We start from the raw sequence: 27,085 nt of genomic DNA on the forward strand, positions 1-27,085 counted from the left end.
GAAGCTATGAATACCAGCTTTATTGCGATATCGCACATGAAAACAGTCACTTGTGCACAACCAGAGAAGATCCGATTTAATCAGTTGAGCTGTTTCAATGAGTGTTATCTTGGTTTAATAGCTTTTAATGGGGTTAAGTCCTGCAAAGGTCGAGATGAATTCTACTGTAGACATGACTGCATCATGTTCATTTGAATCATGTGCACCCCGGATATGGAATTTTCTACCTCGTGACATCAGGGAAGCCAATCAAAGCAAATCTGAAAACATACCTGTTCAAGTAGTTTTTTCATGCTCCTTTCAAAATTGTCTTGACATGTATTATGCTTTGTATTGTTTGTATCAGTTTATGTCTCTGGTCCATGTACCATATATTCTCTTGTGAACGCTCCATAAATGCCTATTATGTATAATGTTATGTTATATTATGTTGTCTCTAGATGTAATCTCACAAAACAAGGTAGAATCATCTGCGTAGAGGCAGAGTTGGATTTTACTCTCATCACCCAGGTCATCAATGAAGACAGGGAACAGAAGTGGGCCCAGTATTAACCCCTGGGACACTGATGCATTGATGGAGGAAGTACTTGATGACTGGTCAGATAAGACAAATTTGATGGAACGATCTATCAGGTAGCTCCTAATCCAGCTGAGCAGCTTGCCGGATACTCCTTTTGCTATGAGTTTCGAGCAAAGGCCATAATGGCCAGACATTGTCAAATGCTCCTTTGATATCCAGGGCAACCAGACGCAGCTTGTTGCCTTGGTCCAGGGCGTTGGACCACACTTGGGTCAGAATGTGTGGTCTAAATCAAAACTGTCTATCTGATATCAGTTGATTTCCAAGGAGATACTTCTGAAGTGGATTCTGTACAACAGCCTCCACGATCTTGCTAATGAGGTGGATTAGACTTCAAACCTCTCTTGTGAATAGGGATGACAGATGCAGTCTTCAATTGGCTTGGGAAAACTCCCTTGAAGAAGCAAAACTCAAACAGCAGGCTGAGTGGTTCTGCAAGATAATGAGCGCTTGCAAAAACATATGCGCGTGTATCTGGTTGCAGATTCCTAAGAAGCTTCCTAGAATCTTTGACCTTTTGATGTAGTGTAGACTTGACGCATATCCCTCAGCACTGGGTGCATCAATTTAACTCTGGTGGACTTACCAAACAGGGTGTTAACATGGGACATTTGGGCCCTTTGAGGCTACTGTCCGAGCCCCCGTACAGGAAAATGTTGGTGTCATTGATATTTTTGTAAACCCCAATGGGTAATAGTTCCAATGCAAAAAGTTTCATCCATGTGTCTCTTCAGCTGAATAAATTAGTTATGGGACATCGGCGCCTTTGAAGCTACTGTCTGAGCCCCCATACAGGAAAAAGCAAAAGTTGCTGTCATTGGTATTTGTGTAAACCCCAATGGGTAGTAGTTACAATGCAAAAAGATTCATCCATGTGTCTCTTCACCTGAAGTTATGGGATATCGGGCCCTTTGGGGCTACTGTCTGGGCCCCCGTACAGGAAAAAGTTGCTGTCATTGGTATTTGTGTAAACCCCAATGGGTAATAGGCCTAGTCACAATGCAAAAAGATTCACCCATGTGTCTCTTTAGCTGAATAAATCAGTTATGGGACATCGGGCCCTTTGAGGCTACTGTCTGGGCCCCCGTACAGGAAAAAATTGCTGTCATTGGTATTTTTGTAAACCCCAATGGGTAATAGTTACAATGCAAAAAGATTCATCCATGTGTCTCTTGAGCTGAATAACCAGTTATGGGATATCGGGCCCTTTGAGGCTACTGTCTGGGCCCCCGTACAGGAAAAAGTTGCTGTCATTGGTATTTTTGTAAACCCCAATGGGTAATAGTCACAATGCAAAAAGATTCATCCATGTGTCTCTAGCTGAATAAATCAGTTATGGGACATCGGGCCCTTTGAGGCTACTGTCTGGGCCCCCGTACAGGAAAAAGTTGCTGTCATTGTTATTTTTGTGCACCCCAACGTATAATAGTTCCAATGCAAAAAGATTCATCCATGTGTCTCTTCAGCTGAATAACACCATATGGTCGGGCCCCTTTGGGGCTACTGTCTGGGCCCCCGTACAGGCCCAAATTGCTGTCATTGCTATAGGTATACAAAGTATCCTCCTGGGAGTGATATCCAACAAGTTTTGTCCATGTGTCTCTTGAGCTGAATAAATGCTTTTTTTGGCCCCCTATTTTGTAACCCCCAGGATGAACGTACAGGCTGTGACCAGGCAGCAATATGGAATATTGAATCTTGGCCCTATACTAACATAACCAGGCCATCAAACCTTTTGTGTCTTCTCAGCTGAATAAATTGTCTGGGCTCCTAGTCTATTACTGTGCAGCTCTCATTTGGTCGAGAATAAATGCACAACGTATATTGTCCATATAGACGCCCGTTTATCTTGTTTATTGCTGGATTTTTTTTGTATAGGCCTATAGAACACGCATCAGTTAACAACAATTGAGCGCTAATAATACACATTAATGTTTTTAGGTAAATAAAATTCCAAAATATGGTAAGTTTTCTGCCTTTGCTTGTCACGTGGTAGGCCTTAGACTACCCCGTAGTCCACTTGCCCATTCTGCATATACACTCTGGGTATTGTATTTGAGCTTAAAACTCTGATTTAATTAATGTGTGCACAATTTGATAGATTTTCACATCTGATCTTTTTAGTCACCCTACACCCTCTCTTTGTTAGCTCCCCAAGTGGACTACTGACATTGGATTGCGGTCAGAGATGCTTAACACGGCTGTCTATAAGCTTCTATGGATGAGATTGTCGGAAATCTGGCCTACTAAAATTGGCCATGATGTAATGCATCTTTAAATGGATCTGGCTTGTGATTGGTCGCCCAGATCTCGTTATGGTTTAAATCCTCCGGGTACCTATCATTACCATTAATAACTACATGGTACACAAGTCTGCCGCCATTGTGTTGTGTAATTGCATGAACGCGTCACTAAGTGCATGAGCGCGTATTGTATTTGCTTGCGGTTAAATTTGATTGATAAACAAGTGTGATTGACAGTGTGAGTGTCAGGGACTTTGCCCTCAAAATCCCGTTTAAAATTGGAAGTCCATAGTCTATTTTTAACCTGGAATTTCGCGATTAATAAACTTGCAGATTTTAAAATCAGAATTGTTCAGTGAAGTGCCAATACAGTTATGACATTAAGATAATTTATGTTGCATTCAATAATATAAGCCTATGTACACTTTACTTTTACTGTCACTAATATAATTATATAAACTTTTTCATAACAATTTTATACTAGTATATATTTTGATGTAATAAATATCAGTATAATTTCGAGTTCAACTGAATGCTTTCATCATGATTAACATTAACATGCTTTTATTTATCAAAAATAGACTATGGCATAGTCTAGGTAGGCCTATGTTGAAGTTGCGATTATATCTTCAAATGGATTGCAACAAGAGAAGTGGCCGAGTGGTCTAAGGCGCTAGGTTCATAGTGTGTCCAAAGTAGTGCGCTGTGAGTTCGAACCCCACCTCCGCCAAACTTTAATGAAGTAAAATTAAAATTAAAATTTTACTTTTACAAAATTTCAAATTGGGGAAATGTGACTGGCAGAATTTATGTATGGCGTGGAGTGGTGTGGTTTGTGCCAAGATGCATTGGGGGGGTTGGGGGGCTATACTCTCATTGAACAGGCAAAGTTCGCAAAACTAACAACGTTGTTATTTGCCAATATCAATTAACATGATCCAAGGGGTCGAACATGAATTATTCATAACGGATCGATAACTGGCCTCACTTTCTATTGTCTGTCCAATTAACTTAGACACCCAGTTTTTGTTACTTATTTGAAAAAATATACACTTTCAAAGAAAGTCATGAAAGAAAAGTGTTAACATTCGCTGAGACCTAACGGGATTTTTGTGTTTCCAAAGCATTGAGTGAGAGTTTACCAGAAATTCTATTGAAATTGGAAGGTTTTTCTCAACACTTTAAAAATAATCCGGTAGAAGTTGGGTACCATTATTTTGGAAGGTCTCATTATACAGATTTGTAGGTATGGTGATTTTGGATAGTGAATGGATGAATAGTAAATTAATTATACTCCTCACCAAAAACATTTTATAAAAATGAAAAATATAATTCAGGTCATAAAATTCAGACAGTGTTTTTAATTGGCATATATTTATTCTTAGTGTATTAACTCAGTGATCCCAGCTGTCCCTCAACCAATTACAACAATTCGGCGCGGTATTTGAATCTTCTTCTGTGCATGCTTTTGGCTTGGCACAATTCTAAGAAAATGCAAATTGTATGCCATATAAATGTTCTGATGTTATTGGTGAGGAGTATAATTCACAATACACTCCAGACGCATAGTAACTTGCCCTATCATTTGTTATAATGCACCAACTGTGACCTCTTTTGAGTTATAGAGGTTGTGCATGAAATTATTGATTGGCTCCAAACAAAGGATTTGAACCGGTGTCTTTCACCGAAATCATGGCACAGTGTAGTCCATTCAATCAAATATTGTCATCAACCTATTTGATCGTAGTGTATTTGTTATGCGTGTGACGACCTCTCGCGGTAGATTGCAAACATGCTTTTGTTGAATGCATTTGAGTAGACCGCCATTATTGTGAATTAGTAAAAGGATCAAAGAAAAAAGGGTGGACTCACTGATCAATATGCATAATTACAATGTTCAAACACCCCTTACTGTAAATAGATTATCCCATCAAAAGTTTCAAGTCATTAGGAATATTCGGCTGGACCCAGATATCTTGCTGTAAATTGGTCAAAATTGAATAAAAGTAGACAAGGAAGAATATTTTTTTATCGCTTTACTTATAATTTCTGTTAGGTCTGACCGTGTTTAGCCACTTTTCTTTCATGACTTTTTGCCAAAGTAAAAACTTTTCGAAATATATCCTAAAAACCGGGTGTCTAAGTTATTTGGACAGACAATAGCTAGTAAACCAGCGGAAGTTTTCATAGGTTTTGCGTTGCTAATAGAACAACCGTGAATTTAGTGTCACCCCTTGTTAATATCTATGATTCAATCAAACTCGAGCACGGTTTGTTTACAAGTGTCGTGATGATGACTTGCTGAACGCGGCGGTATAACCGGGCACCATATTGTTAATTTTGCACCTTCAAACATACAAACCATCTCAAAGTTTAGGTCTTTATAGTAGGAAACTTTCTTTTGCGAGGGCACCATATCAACAATGCCTAGAAAAGTTGCTTTAAGGGGACTCGATCTTTTGTGCGTAATTATAGAGGGCCAGGGGATTCACTCTATCATTAAAAAAATTATTTGAAGAAGTCAAAGAGCCCTAGGAATAAAAACTGTAGTGTAAATTCACGCCAGATACAATTCCCTTATACGACAAAAATTAATTTTTGTAATCGACCAAAAAACAAACGTTTTATACCAATTTTAAATTTAGCCTGAATCCGTAAATATGGTACCTCTCGCCCTTTTTTAGGTCAAGACTATTTTTACCATTATGCAGCGAACCATTGTTGAAGCTATTTCACATACATATACAAAACATTCTAGAGAAAGAATGAGGGCATATAGTGTTGAAATATCTTTTGTTGATTTCGAATGATAGTGTCATGAAGTCGTAAATTTTAAGGTCAAATTCCTAAAACCAAAACAAAACATTGCGACGCAGATGATTCCCGACTTACGCAAATTCATCATCACATCAGTGTCTTTATTATTTGTTTTAAACCTTTCCCAAACGTTCGTGCTATTTATGCATAAAACGGCTAATCTATCTTTACAAAACGCGTCTTTTTTTTAGTAAGCAAAAGGCTAAAGATGGCATTATGAGATTTATCTTTTATCATTACACTCATCCGCTCAACTGCCACGGTGTCCGAGCGGTAAAGCGCTAGACGCGTAATCGAAGGAAGTTTATAATCGCTGATTCGAGTCCCAACGAAGTCTGTGGTAACTTTTTCTTCAAAATTCATGATCGCATTCCGAAATGAGTCACTTGTCGGTAAATCATGTATCGTATCCTTAATATGCCTTGTAAAGTACGTAATTTTTCGCCATTTTCTGCTATTCCTTTTCTCCGATCGGCACCAGATAAATCAGCGGCCTTCCTTTTACGCGCTATTAACCTGACATCAGACGCGATAAATTCTTTTTATCTCTGTCTTTCATTATGGTAGTTAATCCGATTAACTATATACGTCACTTCTACGGCGTTTAAATGCTGAATGCAATACCCCTATTGCATTGTGGGAAGGAATTTCGGCACGTGTTGATTTCCGGTGAAAAAACACAAAATCCGCGGATTGAAACTTTTTTTCCATTTATGTTTTTACTGAAAAATGTTACAAACATATGTTATGAAAGCAGCAAACAATAAACAATAAGAATCGGAAACATTATACATTTACAGTATGTAATTTAGAATCTAATTTCCATTTCATAGTTAATTTTTCTCTATTCTTTGCCAAATTATTGTATACTTTTAAGTAACAAGAATGATTTGAAATCATCAAAGCTTAGGATAGTATTTTGAAATTTAAAAATACATAGAATATACAGTACACATGGTACAGAAAGGTAATTAATAAGCCAGGGCATTCCATGGCCAGGGAAAGGTCGAATAGTAGGGCCTACTACGCACATATACAAATTCGACATCAGCTCGACTTTCAATGGAAATTAAATTCACGATGTAAATAATCTGATAGTTCCGGTTTCCACGCATGGTAAAACTTCTACCTCACAAATTTAAATAAGTAAAAATAAATCACAAAGGCGTTATATCAGTTTACGAGTGGGTTGTATTTAATGAAAGGACCACAGGCAAAACAAATTCATTCATGCAAGCAATCTGTGCGTTCATTCATATCAGTGCTTTGACATTGACCTTCACAGTATATACCAGAATGCTTTGCAACATTAACCCCATATTACGTCATCAACATGCCAGTGAGTATAATTGACGCTACTATGCATGATTGCAAGCACGTGTAGTAGGTTGCATATGTTTATATGACGTAGTTACGATAATACGCACTTGGGTTGGATATTATCACTAGTGCAATGACGTATTTACGGTTTCATTCGCAAAGGATTTTGGGAAGTTACTAAATTGTGAATCAGTGAAATTCATTTCTGGTGTGAACAGCTAGCACCTTTATCGTAAAGATATAAAGAACAAGTAGGCTAACGGAAATACAAACTACAACTTTGACAGGAATTTAAAAAAAACAATGATAAGAGAATCTGCATGTCATCCGCAGTCATTATACCGCCGGTCTTGATACTCTTGATGTAGGAAGTGGATATTGCATGTTGCACTCTAACATTATGTCAAAGTTAAATATATTATTTATGACATTTAGCGTTGTAACGCTGGGTATAGCAACGTACCTGGTGTCAGGTATGATAGGAACTATCGCCGGAAGCAATGGGAAGTTAACTGTACAAATTGTGACTTCGGGTAAGTACTATTACTGTGTATTTTATTATATAGTGGAAGTCAATAGAATGGTTAAAACTCGATCTATCCACACGGGTGTCAACTGCAGACCGGGCTGCAGACTACAAGTTTCAAATTTGCTTCAAAAATGTCAGAATTGAACATTTTCATGACCATATTTGGAATCAATATGAAAAATGCATTACAATAAGTACAAACAAGCCTAGTATATTGTACACCGAATAATCAGTCGCAAATACATTCTGTAATAGCAAGTATATTGGTTCAGTCGTTCTTTATATTTTGCGATAATACTTTTAAAACTTGGACTTTTTATCTTGAAGCCTATTGCCATGATAGGGCCGGCAGCATGGCTAGATTCTTCATCAGGCTAAAGCCATACCAGTGCTTACGATTTAGCCCAATTTTACATCATAAGCTATTATCTCACCTAGAAAGATGGATCATTAAAATGGATCCACATTGGTAGAGCTAGCCTGCTGGCTTTATATTCAAGAAACATTTATTTCACAACTTCAAAAATACATGTTAGGAAGCCTGACAAGCTTCGAGAATCCCCCGGGCGAGAATCCCCATAGAACTTGAATGCCTAACTTCAGGAAAGTGTTACGGTGTATGTTAGCTCCAGATACCCTATCTAAAATACAGGTTTACATAAATCTTACATTACCTTGCTGTTGTTATTTTTTTGAGAACAATACAAACACGAAATCGAATTCATGACTTGAGGGACGTGACCTCGATGGCCATCATTTCTATTCAACATGTCCATTGAAGTGAGACAGAATTTAATAGTTGCGTGTACGTCACAATAGAAATTAACACAATAAAAATCAGCTTACAGGGTGTCCCTGAAAGAACTGTATAGGCAGTCGGAAACTGATTTTTTAATGGTATTTTACCGGGGTATTTTAACGCATAAACCAAAACATAACTAAAACCGATGTGGTTGAGAAATATATCAGCTATCACATACTTTTGAATTTTGACAATTGACAATTTTGACAATCTCATGTTCAGCCCGTTCCACGGAGTCAAATATATATTTATCTATGACGCCCATGCGCTAATGATGCGCAGTGATCAGCAGTCCGAATACAGATCATCGATATCAGATGATGTGGGTCAGGACGTTTGGTGAAGTTACTATAATGAATTTCGCATTTTGACAGACCGCAGGCCTTGCCGTTTCAGGCGAGCGATCGCTCTCGCTCGCCACCGCTCGCCCAAACTAGATTTCTAGTGAGCGTTTTTCCACTCGCCATATACACTAAATATCACTCGCTGCGAATCTTCCAAAATCAGCCATCGAATCAGCCAATTCAACATTTAATCGATTCTGTGCCCCTCCAAGCGGAGAAAGTCACAAATTTTAGCGCGCTTCGCGCGCATTTCAACATACATACATACATGCCGTTTTAAGACCGAAGCTCTAATAGATTGCCAAAAAATTTGAAAGTAATGATTATGAGGACAAAGAATATGCTCTGGGTAATCTTGTTAATGCTCAATTTTGTTTTGATTATATTACACCTGAATTTGTCTTTGACGAAATTTGTAAGATGAATAACAACAAATCACCTGGTTTTAGTAATTTTGATGTAAGGCTTTTGAAATTGGCTGCTCCAGTTACTTGTAAATCTCTGGCTTATATTTGCAATCTTTCGCTTTTTACATCATGTTTTCCAAATGACTGGAAGCAAGCCAAAATTACTCCTATTCATAAAGATGGTGATAAGTATGATGTAAATAACACTGTGTATACTTTCAGTCATCTGGGATTTGATCAATTAGTGGATAATTAAATCTGGTCAACCAGAAAAACTCACGATTGACCTCGGATGACCCTAAATCATCCACCCAGCTGAAGGCCAAAGGTTTTGGCCGAAACGTCGGTGATTCCATCTGACCAAAAAGTGAGTTTTTCTGGTTGACCAGATTTAATTATCCACTAATTAATATGATGTAAATAATTATAGACCAATTTCTGTGCTTCCTGTCCTTTCTAAGATTATCGAGCGAGCTGTTCATGATCAACTTTACAATTTCTTCACTGAAAATAGTATTTTAAACCCTTGTCAGTCTGGCTTCAGACGTAATTACTCTACTGCTACTACTCTTATTGATGTTTCTGACTACATTTTAAATAACATGTACCTGGGTGTTGTCACAGGAGCATTGTTCTTGGACCTCAAAAAAGCTTTTGATACTGTAAATTACGAAATTCTTCTTCAAAAGCTTCATAACTACCGTACGGTGTCACTAGTAATACTTTAAATTGGAATAGGTCGTACTTAAGTGGTAGAATGCAGTCAGTTAATGTTAACTCTACACTCTACGATTTTAAGAATGTAATGTATAATTTGATAAAAAAATTTCAATCCCCAAAAATAGTTGAAAGACTAGTTTTCAACAGATGCATGAATTACATTAATAGATACAATATTTTAAATGAAAAACAATTTGGTTTTAGGTCTAATCATTGTACGTATATAATGGCAATTTTGGAATTAGTTGATAAAATCAGTACTTCAGTTGAAAATAATGAAACTACAGCAGGAATATTTTTAGATTTGTCTAAAGCCTTCGACACAATTGATCACAGCATTTTGTTATACAAGTTAGAGTATTATGGGTTCAGGGGAAATGTATTAAATTGGTTTACAGATTATTTGTACAATAGGAAACAATATGTATTTTACAATTCATGTAAATCCAGCTATATGAGCATTTCATGTGGTGTACCTCAGGGGTCGATTTTAGGCCCATTACTATTCATACTGTATGTTAATGATATTATAAATACTCCCTCTGTTCTAGAATTTGCTTTCTTTGCAGACGACACTACTATTACCTATTCACACCCAGATATTATATCTAAATTTGATCTAATTAACAAGGAACTAAAGAGGTCAATAATTGGTTTAAAGCAAATAAGCTGTCTGTAAATGCAAGCAAGACAAATTATATGCTACTCGGTACAAGTCGTAAAACATGTATTTATAATGATAGTGTTAACATTGTATTGGATAACACGAATTTGGAAAGAGTTTAAAATACAAAATTTCTTGGAGTAACAATTGACAAGAACCTGACATGGAAAAATCATATCGATAACATCGCAAAAATCATATCGATAACATCGCAAAAATCATATCGATAACATCGCAAAAATCATATCGATAACATCGCAAAAATCATATCGATAACATCGCAAAAATCATATCGATAACATCGCAAAAAACATGTTTAAGGGTATAGGAATCATTAACAAAATTAAACATTTCGTACCTGAGCATATTCTATATTCATTATATTGTACACTGATACTTCCTTATGTTAATTACGGTATTATAGCATGGGGCAGCACTTGTAAAACATACTTAGATAAACTTTTCAAGCTGCAAAAGAGGGCACTTCGAATTGTATCAAATAGTCATTACCTAAGTCATTCAGCTCATCTCTTTCAGAACTATAAAGTACTTAAATGTCTACGATACCTATGATCTTGAATTAAGTACTTTTATGTATAAACATTTTACCAATCAACTTCCAGAATCATTTCGAAAGTATTTTGTAAGGCAGAGTACTCTGCACAGCCACACGAGAAATAATGAAGATTACCCGGTTCCTAAAGTTAAAACGAATTTCGCTCATAAAACCTTAAAAACAGCGGGCCCAATTAAGTGGAATTCACTTGGGAAACATATAAAGACTATAAAGACGATAAAGCATTTCAAAACCAAAGTGAAAGATATATTATCATTCTTAATTACATTTAGTATTTTATCTAATTTCCTTGTACTAATTTAATTGTGTATCGTATTATCTGTAATATAGTTAATGTAATATTGAATTTATCTCGGTAATTTCTTGCATATTCTTGATCGCAAAACAGGCTTTTTTGGTTTTTGTTAATAGGGTAAATGAGGGGGGGTGTATTGACATTTTGCGGTATATTTTGTTGTTGTTGTTATTTTGTTATGACAGGGGTTCTTAATACAGGCCATCCGGCCTTCCGAGAACCTCCTCATTCAATGTATGTGTTTAATCGTTGTGCTGTTATATTTTATATTTGAATGACATAAAGATGAATGAATGAATAGTGCTGTATTTTTTCTGGAATAGGGAGTACGTATTATCCATATAACATTTACCACTTTTAAAAACATTTAAACACAACTCGGTATCCTTCATGTAACAAGTTATCAATTAAAGTCCAGATCCGGAACTGAAGTTCCCAACAGAATACAATAGCAGATGTTTTTCGAGATCTCACATAACCCTTTATACCCCTACAACCCAATGTTTTGCATTTGATTATACAAAACAGTACAAAAATAAGCAGTGTTTAACCTTAGCTTAGTCAAACATTTTGCTTGAATAGGTCGTTTTCAACAGATTTTTCACATTCGCATTTCACATTCGGGGTGTATTAGCTTTCGTTTGATATAAAAACTTTTCTGATTGGATGAAGGGAACTTTCGGGTTTTGGCAAAAACCAATCACATATGCCATATTTTCCACTAGTCACCAGCTAGATCTCACACAGCTCTTATGGTGCTATGCACGCAACCGTGTAATATAAAAACAGACTGTGTAGAGGCTAGACTCGTTGTGCTTGAAAAAAAAATGTGTACTCGGGTGTATCGAGGTGGAAACTGTGCGTAGATGCATTAAGGGGTGGGGTATGAACGTTTGGACAGTATTTATTGTGGGACATTAGAGCACATCAGACATATCGAATTGCATTCTGAATACGAAGAATGGCCTTCTGATATCAAATAATTTTGATTTTTTGAAATTTGCAATGTAATACACATTTTATGGCAAATCATTAAAATTGATATTTTTGATATTTATAGTACTCGAAGTAAACTTTATAAATCTGATGATTTATACCTAAAGTGTATGTAGGTGGGATGAAAAGCCGACGATCAATTGAAAATTTTGACATTTCGTATTGAAGATATGGATTTTTTCCCAAAACACAAACAAAAATAGGTCTTTTGGGGAAAAAATCCATATCTTCAATATGAAAGGTCAAAATTTTCAATTGATCGTCGGCTTTTCCTCCCAGCTACATACACTTTAAGACTATATCATTAAATTTATAAAATTTACTTCGAGGACTGTTATATCTCCAAAATGTGAAAAATATCAAATTTTAATAATTTGTCATAAAATTTGTATTATATGGTGAATTTCATAAAATGAAAATTATTTGATATCAGAAAGACATTCTTCGTATTCAGAATGCAATTCGATAGGTCTAATGTGCTCTCATGTCCCACAAAAAATGTTGTCGAAACGCTCAAAACGCTCATTCTAGTTCCCTTAAGAGAATTGATAGAATTGTAGCCAAATCTTTTCATATGTATAAGTTTGTAGGCCTACTGCATCTCTTTTAGTGTATGCAACCAGCATCTTTTATAGCAACCGTGGAATTGTTTGTGGACAGTTTGGGTACTATATAGTATGTACTGTATTTGGGTAACAACACTAAGTGTGGGGTGGGTGGAGGGAAGGTTCAAATGGATATCTTTGTAAATGGGGCAAAGTTTTTTAGTTGTTGAAAAAACAAACAAAAGAAAAGAATAAAAGCATGCATGTATGCAAAAGAAGAAAGATATCTTGTATTCAAAAAGGAGCAACTTACTATAACTTGTGACCAGATCTGATCCCATCAGGCTGAAGCCGGCAATAATGAAACTGAGATATAGGTAAAAACGAGGAGGAAAAAAAACCTACTATAAAAACATAATAAAATGGATATAAAAGGTTCTCTCAATTTTACAACCAAGTATTCAAGAGACCCGGAGATTCAACATTGGTAAGTGTAGGTACTGAGCAAGTTAGTAAGGCACACCATATATTGTCGTCCTATAGCGCTATCGGTGCCCGAAAAGGTACCGAGGGCTCTTTTGTTACCGTACATGACATTCGTTTTCTATTTAAATGAAAAACAATAACAGTATGCAATATTGTTAATTATTATGCTTGATACAATTTATTACATCTCCAGGGAGTATTAAATGTTAAGAGTCATCGGTATCTAACCGGGCACCGATAGTTCTATAGGACCAAACTCGATGTGGTGCCTAATGGTAGTAACTGTTCAAAATGTCGCACTTTAGCCTGGATCACATATAAACAGTATGCAATTGTTAATTATTATGCTTGATACAATTTATTACATCTCCAGGGAGTATTAAATGTTAAGAGTCATCGGTACCTAACCGGGCACCGATAGTTCTATAGGACCAAACTCGATGTGGTGCCTAATGGTAGTAACTGTTCAAAATGTCGCACTTTAGCCTGGATCACATATAAACAGTATGCAATTGTTAATTATTATGCTTGATACAATTTATTACATCTCCAGGGAGTATTAAATGTTAAGAGTCATCGGTACCTAACCGGGCACCGATAGTTCTATAGGACCAAACTCGATGTGGTGCCTAATGGTAGTAACTGTTCAAAATGTCGCACTTTAGCCTGGATCACATATAAACAGTATGCAATTGTTAATTATTATGCTTGATACAATTTATTACATCTCCAGGGAGTATTAAATGTTAAGAGTCATCGGTACCTACATATAATCTGATTTATTCTTTCTTTTCATCACAGGTTCAGTGTCCATCGTATTGCTACTAATATCTGCGATGTTTACACATATAGCCTCACTGCGAATATCAACAACACATAGCATCATATCTACCATACTCGTGTACCTAGTAATGTACGCCTATCAACTAAAACGAATCTACACTGACAAACGGCTCAAACAAAGTTGGAAAGATCCGCGCAAATTTCAAGAGAGAACTTTACAAAAACTGCTTGCTGAAAACAAAGATACAGAATATGGTAAACGGTATGATTTTGGTTCAACGTCATCAATGGCGTTATTCCGTGAACGCCATCCATTGACAACATATGAGCATTATGCTGGAGATATTGACCGCATGACGAAAGGGGAATGTAACGTAATCTTGAAAAGAAAACCGCCTCGATATGGATTAACTTCCGGGTCAACCGGAAAAGGCAAAGTGATTCCAATTTCAAAAGAGTCTGACGTCACACTATTTGAAGGCATTGTGTATTCCATGGCAGTTTTACGCAAAGATGTGTTTCCACAACGCAGTGTCTTGCAGAAGGGATTATTGTTTTACACGGAGCCGACGCCACGCGTAACGCCTGATGGGACATCACTTGGACCGGTATCGCGCATGGATGCTGACAAGAAACTATTTTGTGCTATGGTTTATTCACCGCCTTTGGCTTCTTTGAATGAAACAGATCCCGTTGTCGCGACATATTTAGACCTACTGTTTAGTCTTAAAGACAGAAATCTTGGGTATGTCATGGGTAGACTTACAACTGCAGTATTTTCAGCGCTTAGGCATCTAGAGAAAGACTGGCATAAGATGGTGTATGATATCGAACATGGTACGATAAACTCAGAATTGAAGGTTTCAGAAGACGCGAGGACAGCACTGGAGGCGACGATGGTACCTGATAAAAGGCGAGCTGATGAACTTGGACATGAGTTTGAGAAAGGTTTCTGTGGGATTATGAGACGTGTGTGGCCGTACATGCATTATATTGTTGCCGTGGATGCAACTGGATATGGAGATATTCTCGCGGAAGGATATGCTAAAGGTATGTTATCTGACCAATGGGAATGCTTGTTACATATTGTGTTGTAAAGTAAACGCCATTGTATTGGCTAATATTGCTCACCTCTCATTACCGAATTAAAGCATCACACAAATCGTCCACATTTGTCCCGGAACATTTGTCTAATAAAGGCAAAGCCGAAGATTTTTGTGGATGATTGCATTACTTAAAATAAATCAATAATATAATTAAGTTTACTGACTACTAATTTCAGGAAAAAGTTTTAGTTTTTTTATCATCACCACCCAAAATGTGACGTTCCAAATCGATGTATTTCCGAAGAAATCGTGAAAAATAGCGATTTGTGGCTATCAGTGCATTGTCGGTTTAGGTCCAAGAATTTCACGTCGACGAAATTTTATATGCACAAAAATTCAGTGTGCAGTAAGCTTACTACTAGTTGTACATGTCATTTTTTTGTATCCTAATTTGTAAAGCTTAAGAGGTCTAGGTACAAGTATTCGGCTGTCCGAAATATTCTTGCCCCTCCCTCCCCGAATTCTACCCTCCCCAGGGCTTATAATTATTGCACAGCCCCATATGTAAACACTAATGAAGCAATTTGCTCCTTCTAGGAATACCAATCTACAGTGGATTTTACAGTTCTACGGAGTTACCTATTATAGGTTATGAATTAAACCAAGGACAACTCGGTGGGTCACATAGATATGCATTTCTACTGACATCTACCGTCTATGAATTCATTCCAGAAGAAGATATGTAAGTTGGTATTTTACATTGTATAGATATTCATAGACTACCAGTGTTGTAGTCGAGTCCTCGTCATCCGAGTCCGAGTCCGAGTCCGAGTCCTTGGTGTCCGAGTCCAAGTCCGAGTCCGAGTCCCTGCCAATTTCTGATGTCCGAGTCCGAGTCCGAGTCCGAGTCCTCAATGTTCGAGTCCGAGTCCGAGTCCGAGTCCTTATGTATCAAATTCAAGCATCGGGGTTTTCACCAATACTTTATCAACATAGGCCTATACTTAACCAGAATTTTAGTTCTACATGTATATTACTAGTATTTTCTTGTAAATACATAATTTGCTTGTCCCACCTAGCATGCCTAGAATTGTTTTGGGGCTGTGCAATAATTATGCAGAGCCTGGGGAGGGATGAATTAGCAAAAAAATGCTTATCCCCTCTCGGCCTGCCAAAAATTGCTTCCCCCCGCCCTGCCATAAATCTTTACACCCCCTTTGCACATGCCATTTTTTGAGATCCTAATTTACAAACCTTAAGGGGGTACTACACCCATGGCTAATTTTGTGTCTATTTTCGCATTTTTCTCAAAAATTATAGCGCATTGGTGACAATTAAGATATGCATGTTGTATGGGCAAGGACTACAACTATTGCTCTGAAAATTTAGCAACTCAAGGCAAGTAGTTATTGATTTATTGATCAAATACTGGTTTTCCCTTATTTTTGACTGCAACTCCACAACTGCTGTCTGTGCCGAAATAAATTTTCCAGTGCAGTAGTTGTAGTCCTTGCCCCTATAATATACATATCTTACTTGTCACCAATGCGCTATAATTTTTGAGAAAAAATGCAAAAATAGGCACACAATTGTACAGGGGTGTAGTACCCCCTTAAATGGTTTAGATATAGAATGCGAGCGCAGCGAGCAGGAAAATTTGCATATGTAAACGTTTCTGTACTGTTTTCTATAAGCGTTTTAAGGTGCCCCATATGTGCCAAAAATGATTTGTTCCCCCCTCTCGGTTTGCCAAATATTAGTTAAGTTCCACCCGGCCAGAAAAATCTTACCCCCAATTTTCCCTTCCCCCCATGCTCATAATTTTTGCTCAGCTCCTTAGATAGCATACCTTGGAAACAGAGTATCACAGACTCGCAGTTAACTTATTAGGCTTGTGTTTTAAAGAGGCAAAAGATGCAATATGACGTCACTACCAAACTTCAGGTGCCAAACGAAGGGGTGTTGGATCTGGCTGTAGGCCTATGCAGTATTATTCCGGGGGTGAGGGATCACTAACATGTAAAGGCAGTGGCGTAGCGTGGGTCATCATATTGAGGAGGGGGCCGGGGCACCGGGTCTGATGGAGAGGGGGGGGCACAAGCCATTTTTTGGCACTTTTACTATGGGATTTTCTAAATGTTGCCATCGATCGGGGGCACATCCCCCTTGCCCCCATGACGCTACGCCACTGTGTAAAGGTGGTACGGGTATGTGCGGCTGTCAAGAGTCCCTTTTCCAGACTCTCCTGCAGTTCCTTAAGATCCCCATTTGCATCATGCTCCAGTTCATTAAGCCTAACACTCTGAAAATTGTAGCTCTTCAGCTCAAATTTGGAAACATTTTGAATTTGTTAGCTCCAAAGCCTATAATTTCGCCCAATTTTAGTTCACAGACCTCCACAAAAATGTTGAAATTTCAGTTCATCAAGCCCCTATTTTTCCCCCAAAACAGTTCTTAGTTCCCAAAGTTTGGCACCGGACACACCTACCAAAATTTAACTTGAGTGCCCCAAGGTATTATTATTATTTTTTGCATCTAACAAAGCAGTCATATCAAAACAAACGATCATGATTAAAATCCATTTAACCAATTAAAGATAGGCCTATAACTGAAAACAATCTTGCTTTTTGGTTGTACATTTATTTACAAACTGAATTTATTTGCATGCAAAATTACTTAGATTAATCATGTGATGTGATCATTGATCAAATGGAAGTTTACAATGAACAAAAATAAAAGACCTAAAAAGACACTATTTTGCCGGACTCGAGGAGGACTCGGAGCCGAGTCCCCGAGTCCTTGGGGTCCGAGTCCGAGTCCGAGTCCAAGTCCTTAGCTCCCGAGTCCAAGTCCGAGTCCGAGTCCTTGAAAAAAGGACTCGAGTCCGGACTCGAGTCCGAGTCCGAGTCCCGAGTCCTCCAACACTGTAGACTACCGTAAAGGTTCGACTAATGGCGCTACAGGCACAACTTAAAGCTATATTATAACATTTGCTGAGGAAGACGCCCTCACTGAATTTTTAAAATTCCTTTTTTTACACGATTAAATTGTACTTTATTAAACCAATATACCCTGCAAAAATCAAGACTCTAGGTGATTTTGAATATGCGCTTTATTATTACGATGGAATTATTAGTCGAACGCATACACGATGTTCATAACACACAGTACGTACACGGCGTGCGGGACGGTGATATACACAATAAAGGGTCGTACCACAACATGACCGAAGGAGTGGTACGTAGCTGGTACGTATTGGCGACATGTGCGCTGGTAGTAAATTCAAAATTTATTTGCTTTGCCGTTAGTTGTTCGGCTGAAAAATAAAAGGGGATATATCTGACAGTAAAAGCTAACATTTTATGGCAAAGAAATGCTAATCTATTTTTTTTAAATGTTATAATATGGCTTTAATTGTACACTCCCGTAAAATTCCCGCCAGTAAATACGGGCACGGAGCCATACTTGTTGTTGAGGTTTCAGGGGAAGGAGCTCTCTGTTTCTACATGAAATTTACCCCACGACAAAGAGGCCCAAGTGCGCCATTAGGCGAGTCTTTACGGTGTCAGAAAATGTCAGCTCATATTGTGAGGTCTTTGGAAGTACGTAAAGATTGTTATGTAGTTCAGCATATGAGTGAATTGACTTACTGTTTGTGAGTGGGACATTCCCCCCCCCCCCCACCCACCATCCTGAACGCAACATCAGCCATACTGATCTTCTGGCCACATACGTTTATTGACCTGTGAAGCGGATGTATTACTAGTACACTTTTGCCCCCAGGAGATCAGTAGGGCTGATGATGCGTTCGGGATTGGACGTGAAAATTCCCACTCGAAAATAGTAAGTCCAGTTGAATATGATATAGTTCAAATATCAATATTACCTAGACGAATGACAATCTTCACAAACCTTTATTATTATTAATAATAATACTATATAAACCCCTCAAATAAAGAAAGTCCACAGTTATGCAACCCGTCCTACACCATACCAAAACCTGATCTTCTTATGACAATTTGATTGATAAGGTGGTGTGGCGATTCTCCTACTAAACACTCTAAACATTTGCTACCACTACCACACACCGACATCGCCTGGCTAATAATTATTTGGTGTAGCAGAGACATTAAAATGAATACACGGGATCGATACACGTGAATTGCTATGCACGATTTTGATATCAGACGAAAATCTTCGGATACTGGGTTAGAAAATGATGAATATCTCCCGTAAATGATTTTTTTCTCAAGAAACCAGATTTGGTCTCATACACTTGAAAATACGTGTTGAGCAGATATGATAGTCGTTAGCGTGCGTTTTGAAAATTGGCCGTGCGTTTTGAACTCAAAATTTGACCAAAACTCTAATTTTATATTGCGTTGGTCCTGTATGGACTACAGCGTGCAGCAGGGTATAGCGGCACTCACTCAAGTGGAGACAGTATAACCATTGACCGCAATGTCGTATACAAGCATACTCACACAGCGAGAAATCAAATACCCCCTCTATTGACAGTAGCCTGAGTCAGGTCACTTCGCTAATTATGCATGTCATAAGGTCCGAATAAAATGGCCATGGGTGGCTGTGGATTCAACCTACCATGGCGATTTCTACCATGAAGATATCGGGGCGATGTCACTGTGTACAGCTCTGTGTACCAAACACTCTAAAATGACCAAGAATTTTACCAGCATTTTGGTCATTTTCAAAAGTTCCAAATCGAAATGATGCACGCGGTCTAAATAATTGGTAAGCGTGGTCAAGCTTGCTTGCCAAAAATGGCCCCTGCCGACTATTCCAAATGCCTTTTTGTGGGATAGGCTTTTACGACGGGAATTCATAACAATTAGTGGGTTTATAGTGGGTTCACCGTCGGACAAGTTTAGAACTGTCAAGCTTTCGTCAGGAGTAGCTCTGACTTCTTCCAAATGCCGCTACAATGTGCGGTTTATTCAATTGATACTTTATTTGAGGTGTTTATTATTTTCTCTTCTGAAAGGTTTGTACAAGAACCAAAGACACTCTTCATTGATGAAATTGAAGTTGGAAAAGTATATGAACTGGTGGGATCTTGTGTGAACGGACTATATCGCTTCCGGTTCGGTGACGTCATTAAAGTTGTTGACTTCCTTGACAACTGTCCAGTGATTGAATTTCAGTACAGGTGAGAGGCATACTACTGGATAAACAAATAATCGAAACTATCCATATTTGGCCACATGTTTTGAACTCGCAACCCTTAGCGTTACATCACAAATATTATGAATTTTTACACCAATCAAGTTTCAAATTAGAATATCTCCACAACTATCAACCCTAAACTAGCAAAAGTATACATTTTTGGAAAGCTGAAGGCAAAAGCAATTTAAATATACACATTTCAACTCACTGTACAGGGTGACCTTGAAGTTATACAGGTGGAATAAAAAATCCAAATAAAAAATGGGTCATTTAATGCATTGCTTATTACTAAGTTGCAGTTATAAACTGAAAGTAAACAACATTGATTTGGTTAGAGGTTAGGGGGAGCCTACTGACTCTGGAAGAAAAAAAATCACAGCTGTTTGGTAATCTCGGAATACAGGGTGTCCCAAAATATGTTCAAATTTTTTACAATTCAACATATTTTGAACTGAAACATTTTACCCCTAACCCATACAAAAAAAGGAAGTCCATATTTAGATTCCTCATCAAATTTCCTCTCAGAAAATGTAAAGTTTGACTATGATAGGATAAGTAATTAAAAATTTACAGCATGTTTTAGATTTTGAAGACATCCGCATTGCTTACTACAGTGTTTAATATGCAAACGGGTAGTTTTGTGTACATAAAAGTTTGCATTTTATAGACTAAACCAATCATAAAGAGTTAAAAATGATTAAAAACAATTAGCAGAATTAATAATCTTTCATAAGAGCTCTTAACCATGTCTGTAGCCCATATGGATGCAAAGATATGATCAGTTGATTCAACGCACACACACAAAATCTTTATTTCCCATAGACTTTGCACATACCGCCACCGCCTCATCCGCCACCGCCTCATCCACCACCTCGGTCATTCTGAACTCAAACAACTCTAACTCCACTAGCTTAGCTGATAAACAATTCTCCTTTGGAGGTCTGTTAGGGCACTTATATAGCTACAAAATGACACCAAACACACTTCAATACCTTTTGTTTAAGCAGAGATATAACAATTTGAACGAGTCTCGATTTGGAAAAGCGTAACAACACCACCATTTTTGGGTGGCGAGTTCAAAACGCGTGGCCTTTTATTTTATTTCTCGTATTCGGACACAGTCACTGCACGGTCACAGATTGCAGTGGTTTAAGTAAGATTTAATGCCTACTTGGAAATTACTATAACATTTATCGATATTTATCTCTCCACCGAGACTTGTGCCCGAACCAGTAGTGTAGCCGGGGGGCAGGGGGCAGACTGCCCCGGACACCTAAAATGGGGACGGAGAAGCGGAAAATGGGGACGAGAAGAAGGAAAGAAAAGAGAGAAAGAAGGGGAAGAGAGGGAGAAAGACAAGGAAAAAGGGAAAGAGAAAGAGAAGGAAAAGGGGAGGGAAAAAGGGAAAGGAAGGAGAGGGAGAGTAAAAATAGGGAGGATACTGACGTTTACCACCCGGACTGACAATACTGGCTACGCGCCTGGCCCGAACATTGCTCCTCCCACATCCGTTAGACCACGATATTGCAGAATCTCATATCCTGGGAGTTCTTAGAGGAAATGAGGGTTCGGTGATATGCAGCAAATTCGGCTGCATTTTCAGTCATTTAGTTTAGACTCGGGGGAGGGTGCATCTTCAGCCATTTTGGTTTATTGATGAATATTTGATTAAAGAAATGGTGTTTTTTATTCTTCTTCAAAAAGTACACATTTTCTTCTTCAAAAAGTAAACATCATGTTTAAAGTCGGGTAGTTTTTCGGAGTCCCAACCGCACCCAAACCAAAGTTGAGAACACCCGGGTCTCATACTAATATTCAGTATGTTCAGTATTCGTACTGATTTTAAGATTGAATCTCACAAGATCATACGTTTCTAAACTTTTACACAGGTCCGGTTTAGTATTGAATGTCCGTGCGGAGAAAATGGATTCAGCGACCCTGCACAACGTCATCACAAAGGTCATATCTCATTGGCCAAAAGTGACACTGGTTGACTACGCATGCGCAGAGAATTGTATGCTAGACGGAGGTAAGAAATTTAATTTGAAGACAAGTGGTCCATAGAATACGTGTGAATATCACGCCATATGGCCGAAAAGAATCCAAGTATAAACCTTTTCAGTGGTAAAAAATCACTAACGTCGTCCTCATCATGCTCATCTATCAGAAGCACAGTTCTTTAACCCCAATACATTTGAAAATGCATTGAATGACCTTTGAAAATGTGGGTATAAACACTCATACTCAGCAACTTGAGGTCAAATTTTGCACTATGATTGTTTCAATTGAGGTTATTGAACTATGCCATTGGGATGAGGTGATTGTGGTCCATAGTGTCTGTTGACGAGTAAAAATACACCGTGAGCTTGATCGCTATGCGTTCAGCAAATGACATGAATACGTCACGAGGGACGGTTCAAAAATAACTACAAGGAGGTAATATCATACCCCCTAATTTTTTCCAACCGTCCTCATTATACAAATCCTAATAGCAAAAACAAGAAAACAATATTGCACTGTGCATCTTCCCTTTGTTTGTAAAAAAAAAAGAAGAAAGCAACAAGAATTTACCTCCATTTTGGGCTATCTTAATCAATCTGCTTTTTTTTTTCAAATTCAAAATTAACACAATAACCCGCCACAATAAATACAAAGCGTCAGCCCCCGTAGATAAAACTGGTATTATTATTTAATCTATTATCTCCATCGTATTTCAAGACGCAATTGCAGCCCCATTACGTATCCTGGAACGTGACAATTGAAAATGACGACATCCCAGGTGTACTAGCAAAGGCTTATGGGATTTACCGAAAAGGTCAATTATGTCTGGTTCCCAGTAATATCTTTTTATTTACGCTTCGTATCGTGCACACGATAACCAGCCACGTTCTGTCCGCGTCTTGGTTGCACATTTATTTATTTATTTTGGTTGCAAAACAAAAACATTGCATTTGATAAAACGCTTTATATCTGACGTTATTGTTGAGACGTTTATAGTTGAACCAATGTTTTGATATTGTATAAATTTAAGTTGCTTCCAAATATTTGATAATTTTCAGGCGGTGACCAGAACGAGGTAAACCCCTATTACGTAATCTTCATCGAGGTTGATCGTGACACATGTGACCAAAGCATTGATGAAGTGGATTCCGCTGGTGACCAAGGTATTGATGAGGTTGATTCACCTAGAGAACTACTCGACATTTCTAAACAGCATCTAGGAATGGTAAGCTACTCTACTAACACCACATTGTACAACGTTGTAACAACGTTGTTACGACTTAACGACGCTGTGACAACGTTATGACAACATTAATATATAACGTTGTGCGTTACTAGGGTAAATATTGGTTATAACATTCAATTTAGCACGTGACATCCTGGACATACTGGAGTTTGGGAAACTTATTCGCCTTGTAACCAGTGTTCAAAACATATCAGTCAATTTCACGAAAATCCTAACATTTTGTCACCGTTTCATCCGAACTGAAAAACAACATTAGAATAGATCTGCCATTATTCAAAGCGCTTTCACCATGAACACTTTTTAGTATCACACATACTGTTGTTATTCGTTTTCTCAAGAAAGTACTCATTCCAAATAGGCAACTATACCTTCTAAAAAAATAATTCAATGTGTAGCACGAATGTGAAATTTTAGCAAATTCTGACATAACTTGCCTTTTTGCACAATTTAAAGCATTTATTAATGTATTTTGAGCAAAATTAAATGCATCTAAAGGTCAAACAGTTCATTACAACTTTGCATTGCATTGTTTACAGGTTGATGAAGTTCTTTGTAAGACGTCATTTACATACAACTCATTCCGTGAGAAAGCAGAAATAGCGCCACCACGGGTGTATCTCGTCAAACCAGGTTCATTTGATAAACTAAATGAGTTCGTTATGAATAACACTACGGCATCGCATAACCAATTTAAGAATCCCAGGAAACTGCGTTCTCCTGAAATGGTGGGTTTAATGATGAGAAATACCATTGAATGTCTAGAATGACATTTCAGCATAAAGGCGAATAAATGAATACATGAATACAAAACCCACCCAAGTCCATGGAAAGTGATTTTGAGAAACTAAAAAAAATGTGTATCATTTTAATTCCTTCAGTTAGATTTACCTGGTAAACAGGGCAAGTTTTACATGCAAATGAATGGGCTAAACTGTATTAGGTATGACGATTAGCTTAGCATTTTGGGGACTTAGAGAGGGGTCATTGTATGCTGGACTTGGGTGGTGCTTTGAATCACATGGTAAGTGTATTCTTTACCCTTTGCTCTCAGTCTTTTTTTCTTGTTCTGTGCCCATTCAGTTCAGCTTCATTTCTTCGTTTTTTACCACTTCTTTCGTCACCAGTATTGCTTAACTTGCTATCAACTCGATTTACCACGTCAGCCATCTTGCCCTGTTTGCGAGGACACTATAATATGTGTGCAAAAACTACCCAGGTTCTGGGCTTGGGTGGTTTTTTGATTTCACATGCTCAATAGACGCACGTATAGAGGGTGGATTTGTGTCGTTCCTTTATACATATGATACTATGTATAAGCAACAATTTCCCATGCTTAACTCAATTTGGTTAAAGTATGGACTTGGGTGGGTTTTGTATTCAGGTATTCAAATGTATAATCAGAGAAGCACACCCAACGAGATTTGTCGAATGAGGATAGTGACAATGGTAAAAACGGCTTTGCATCGCAATATAAATCGATGGCAGTGCCCTCTATAGTCTGTATTATACAAAGGGTCCGGTTTATATCTGTGATTCGTTAGAAGGAAACTTATCACGGTTTATGTGAGACAACATCACTATTAATCGAAGACAGAATTCAAAAGACTAGACGGTCTGACGTTATCTGTCAATCAAACGCGTACACGGTTTATTTATGAGTGTCGTTACGACTGAGTTTCTGAACGCGGCGGTTAATGGTTAATGGTTTATGGTTAATTTTGTACCTTCAAATATGCAAACCATCTCGAAAGTTAGGTTTTAGAAGTAGAATTTTCTTTCTTGAAGGCACCATGTCAACAGTACTTGAGAGAGGTTGCCTTGTGAATGCACCGTAACGTTTTGCCATTTTCTGCGATTCCCTTTCTCCGATGAAGACACTAAAGTATTATTCAGATTTCCTTTTACAAATTAACCATCGCGTATACGTGCGCGTTGTCAAGCGTGTGCATTGGACCATTGTGCAAAATAATACCCGCTGGACGGCTAGCAGTACGCTTAATTTGTAAAAGGAAATCTGAATAATAATTCAACCTTTTACGCGCTACTAAACCAATCAAGGGTCGTGGGGAGTTTGATCGACAATGACGTCAGACGCAAACTAGTATTTTTAAGTCTGTCTCGGATTATAACAACACTTGACATACAATACCATCTTGCGCTATTTCTAAGGTTCCAGTAATCTGATGCGCAACTGTTCCAACATAATGCTGAAAACGCGACATTCGAACGCGGACATACGCTAGTGGAAATTTAAAATAAGAATTCTTTCAAAGCGATGAGAATTGAACAAAAGTACGAGAATTATTTGATACCTCATTTAAACAGGCCTACATGGACCTTTCTCTTGAAACACGCTAATTATGAACACGGCGAGTGAGTGTTGCTCTGTCACGCTATAATGATAGATAGGAATCACCGTGAAAGTCGCATTGTGCATTGTGCCAAATACGCAGAACAAGAATATGCATCTAATGATTACTATATGGTTAGGTTAGGTGTCTTCAATAATATTGATTTTGCCGGGTTTACTGCGTATATCGATATGCTTGAGTGAACTCCATGCAACCACTACACTGTTCAATAGCCTTATTGTGATGTGGCGGGAGTTTTAAAAGACAGGAGTCCTGAACATGAACAAGATATGATGCGCGCGCATACTGCCAGGCAAAAAACAATGGAAATTGTGATGATGCGTGCGCATACTGCCAGGCATTGACGTCAGAAGTCAACTCATCTATACATTTATAGTAGACGAAAGGGTGCACAAATGTGACACCGCGAATCGGTGGCGTAGATTTCTTTTTGACATGGGGGATGGGGTTGGAAAAAATCTTGAAGTACAGTGAATTCAGCACCTTTTGGCGACAGAATAAGTTTATGGTACAAATGCCATGTAAAATCTTGCCATATTGAAGCTGAAATATGGTGCAAAATTGGAATAAATTGAAGCGCTGAAGAGCTGCAATATGCTTGGACGCCAGTTGTAATTAAGTTATAATTGAAGACCGAATTAAAAGACTAGTTTGCGTCTGACGTCCTGTCAACCACACCAAAAACGCAGTACTGCGGAGGTCAGCAACTAATCACACCGCGCCGTTGCCCTGACATCAGACGCAAACTAGTCTTTTTAATTCGGTCTTCAATTTTATAAATAAAGGTTACGAGTTTCAGTTCCGGTTTGGAAATACGGTGTACATGAGTTGTCATGCGAGGAGTGTAGGAATGTTTTGTACGATAACTGGTCTTTGCGCATGTGTAGAGATAATGCATCGGATCCGGACCTGAAATAAAACTCGTGATAAAAATATTAATATTTGTATTTATTATTCATCATGTTAATCTCAGGTGGTTATGATATATATCGATGCTTGAATGCCAGAAGGTCATTGTACTGTAATACCCGTATAACGAATCATAATAAAGCACTGATAACACAGACTTCCTATGTGTAATACTTTAAAAGAGACAGCGAGGATTTAAGTGAGTGTTAAAGGAAGAGT

General features: G+C 38.0%; 1 protein-coding gene across 1 annotated transcript; it reads left to right on the top strand.

The window, feature by feature from the left end:
- Nucleotides 1–7,165: 7,165 nt before the first annotated feature.
- On the top strand, nucleotides 7,166–26,116 carry LOC140146336 (uncharacterized). Its single transcript, XM_072168146.1, has 7 exons — nucleotides 7,166–7,493; nucleotides 14,127–15,158; nucleotides 15,752–15,896; nucleotides 20,157–20,321; nucleotides 22,228–22,367; nucleotides 23,398–23,564; nucleotides 24,122–26,116. Exons 1-7 carry the CDS (start codon nucleotides 7,343–7,345, stop codon nucleotides 24,350–24,352), a joined length of 2,031 nt encoding a protein of 676 aa, XP_072024247.1. The 5' UTR covers nucleotides 7,166–7,342; the 3' UTR covers nucleotides 24,353–26,116.
- The last annotated feature ends 969 nt before the right edge of the window (nucleotides 26,117–27,085 follow it).

This window comes from Amphiura filiformis, chromosome 2 (genome assembly GCF_039555335.1).
Source record: "Amphiura filiformis chromosome 2, Afil_fr2py, whole genome shotgun sequence".
Classification (NCBI taxonomy): Eukaryota; Metazoa; Echinodermata; class Ophiuroidea; order Amphilepidida; family Amphiuridae; genus Amphiura; species Amphiura filiformis.

Coding starts and splice junctions, on each gene's coding strand:
- LOC140146336 (XM_072168146.1), top strand. CDS start 7,343: ATGTTGCACTCTAACATTATGTCAAAGTTAAATATATTATTTATGACA. Junction 15,159..15,751: donor CGCGGAAGGATATGCTAAAG/GTATGTTATCTG, acceptor TGCTCCTTCTAG/GAATACCAATCTACAGTGGA. Junction 23,565..24,121: donor CTAAACAGCATCTAGGAATG/GTAAGCTACTCT, acceptor CATTGTTTACAG/GTTGATGAAGTTCTTTGTAA.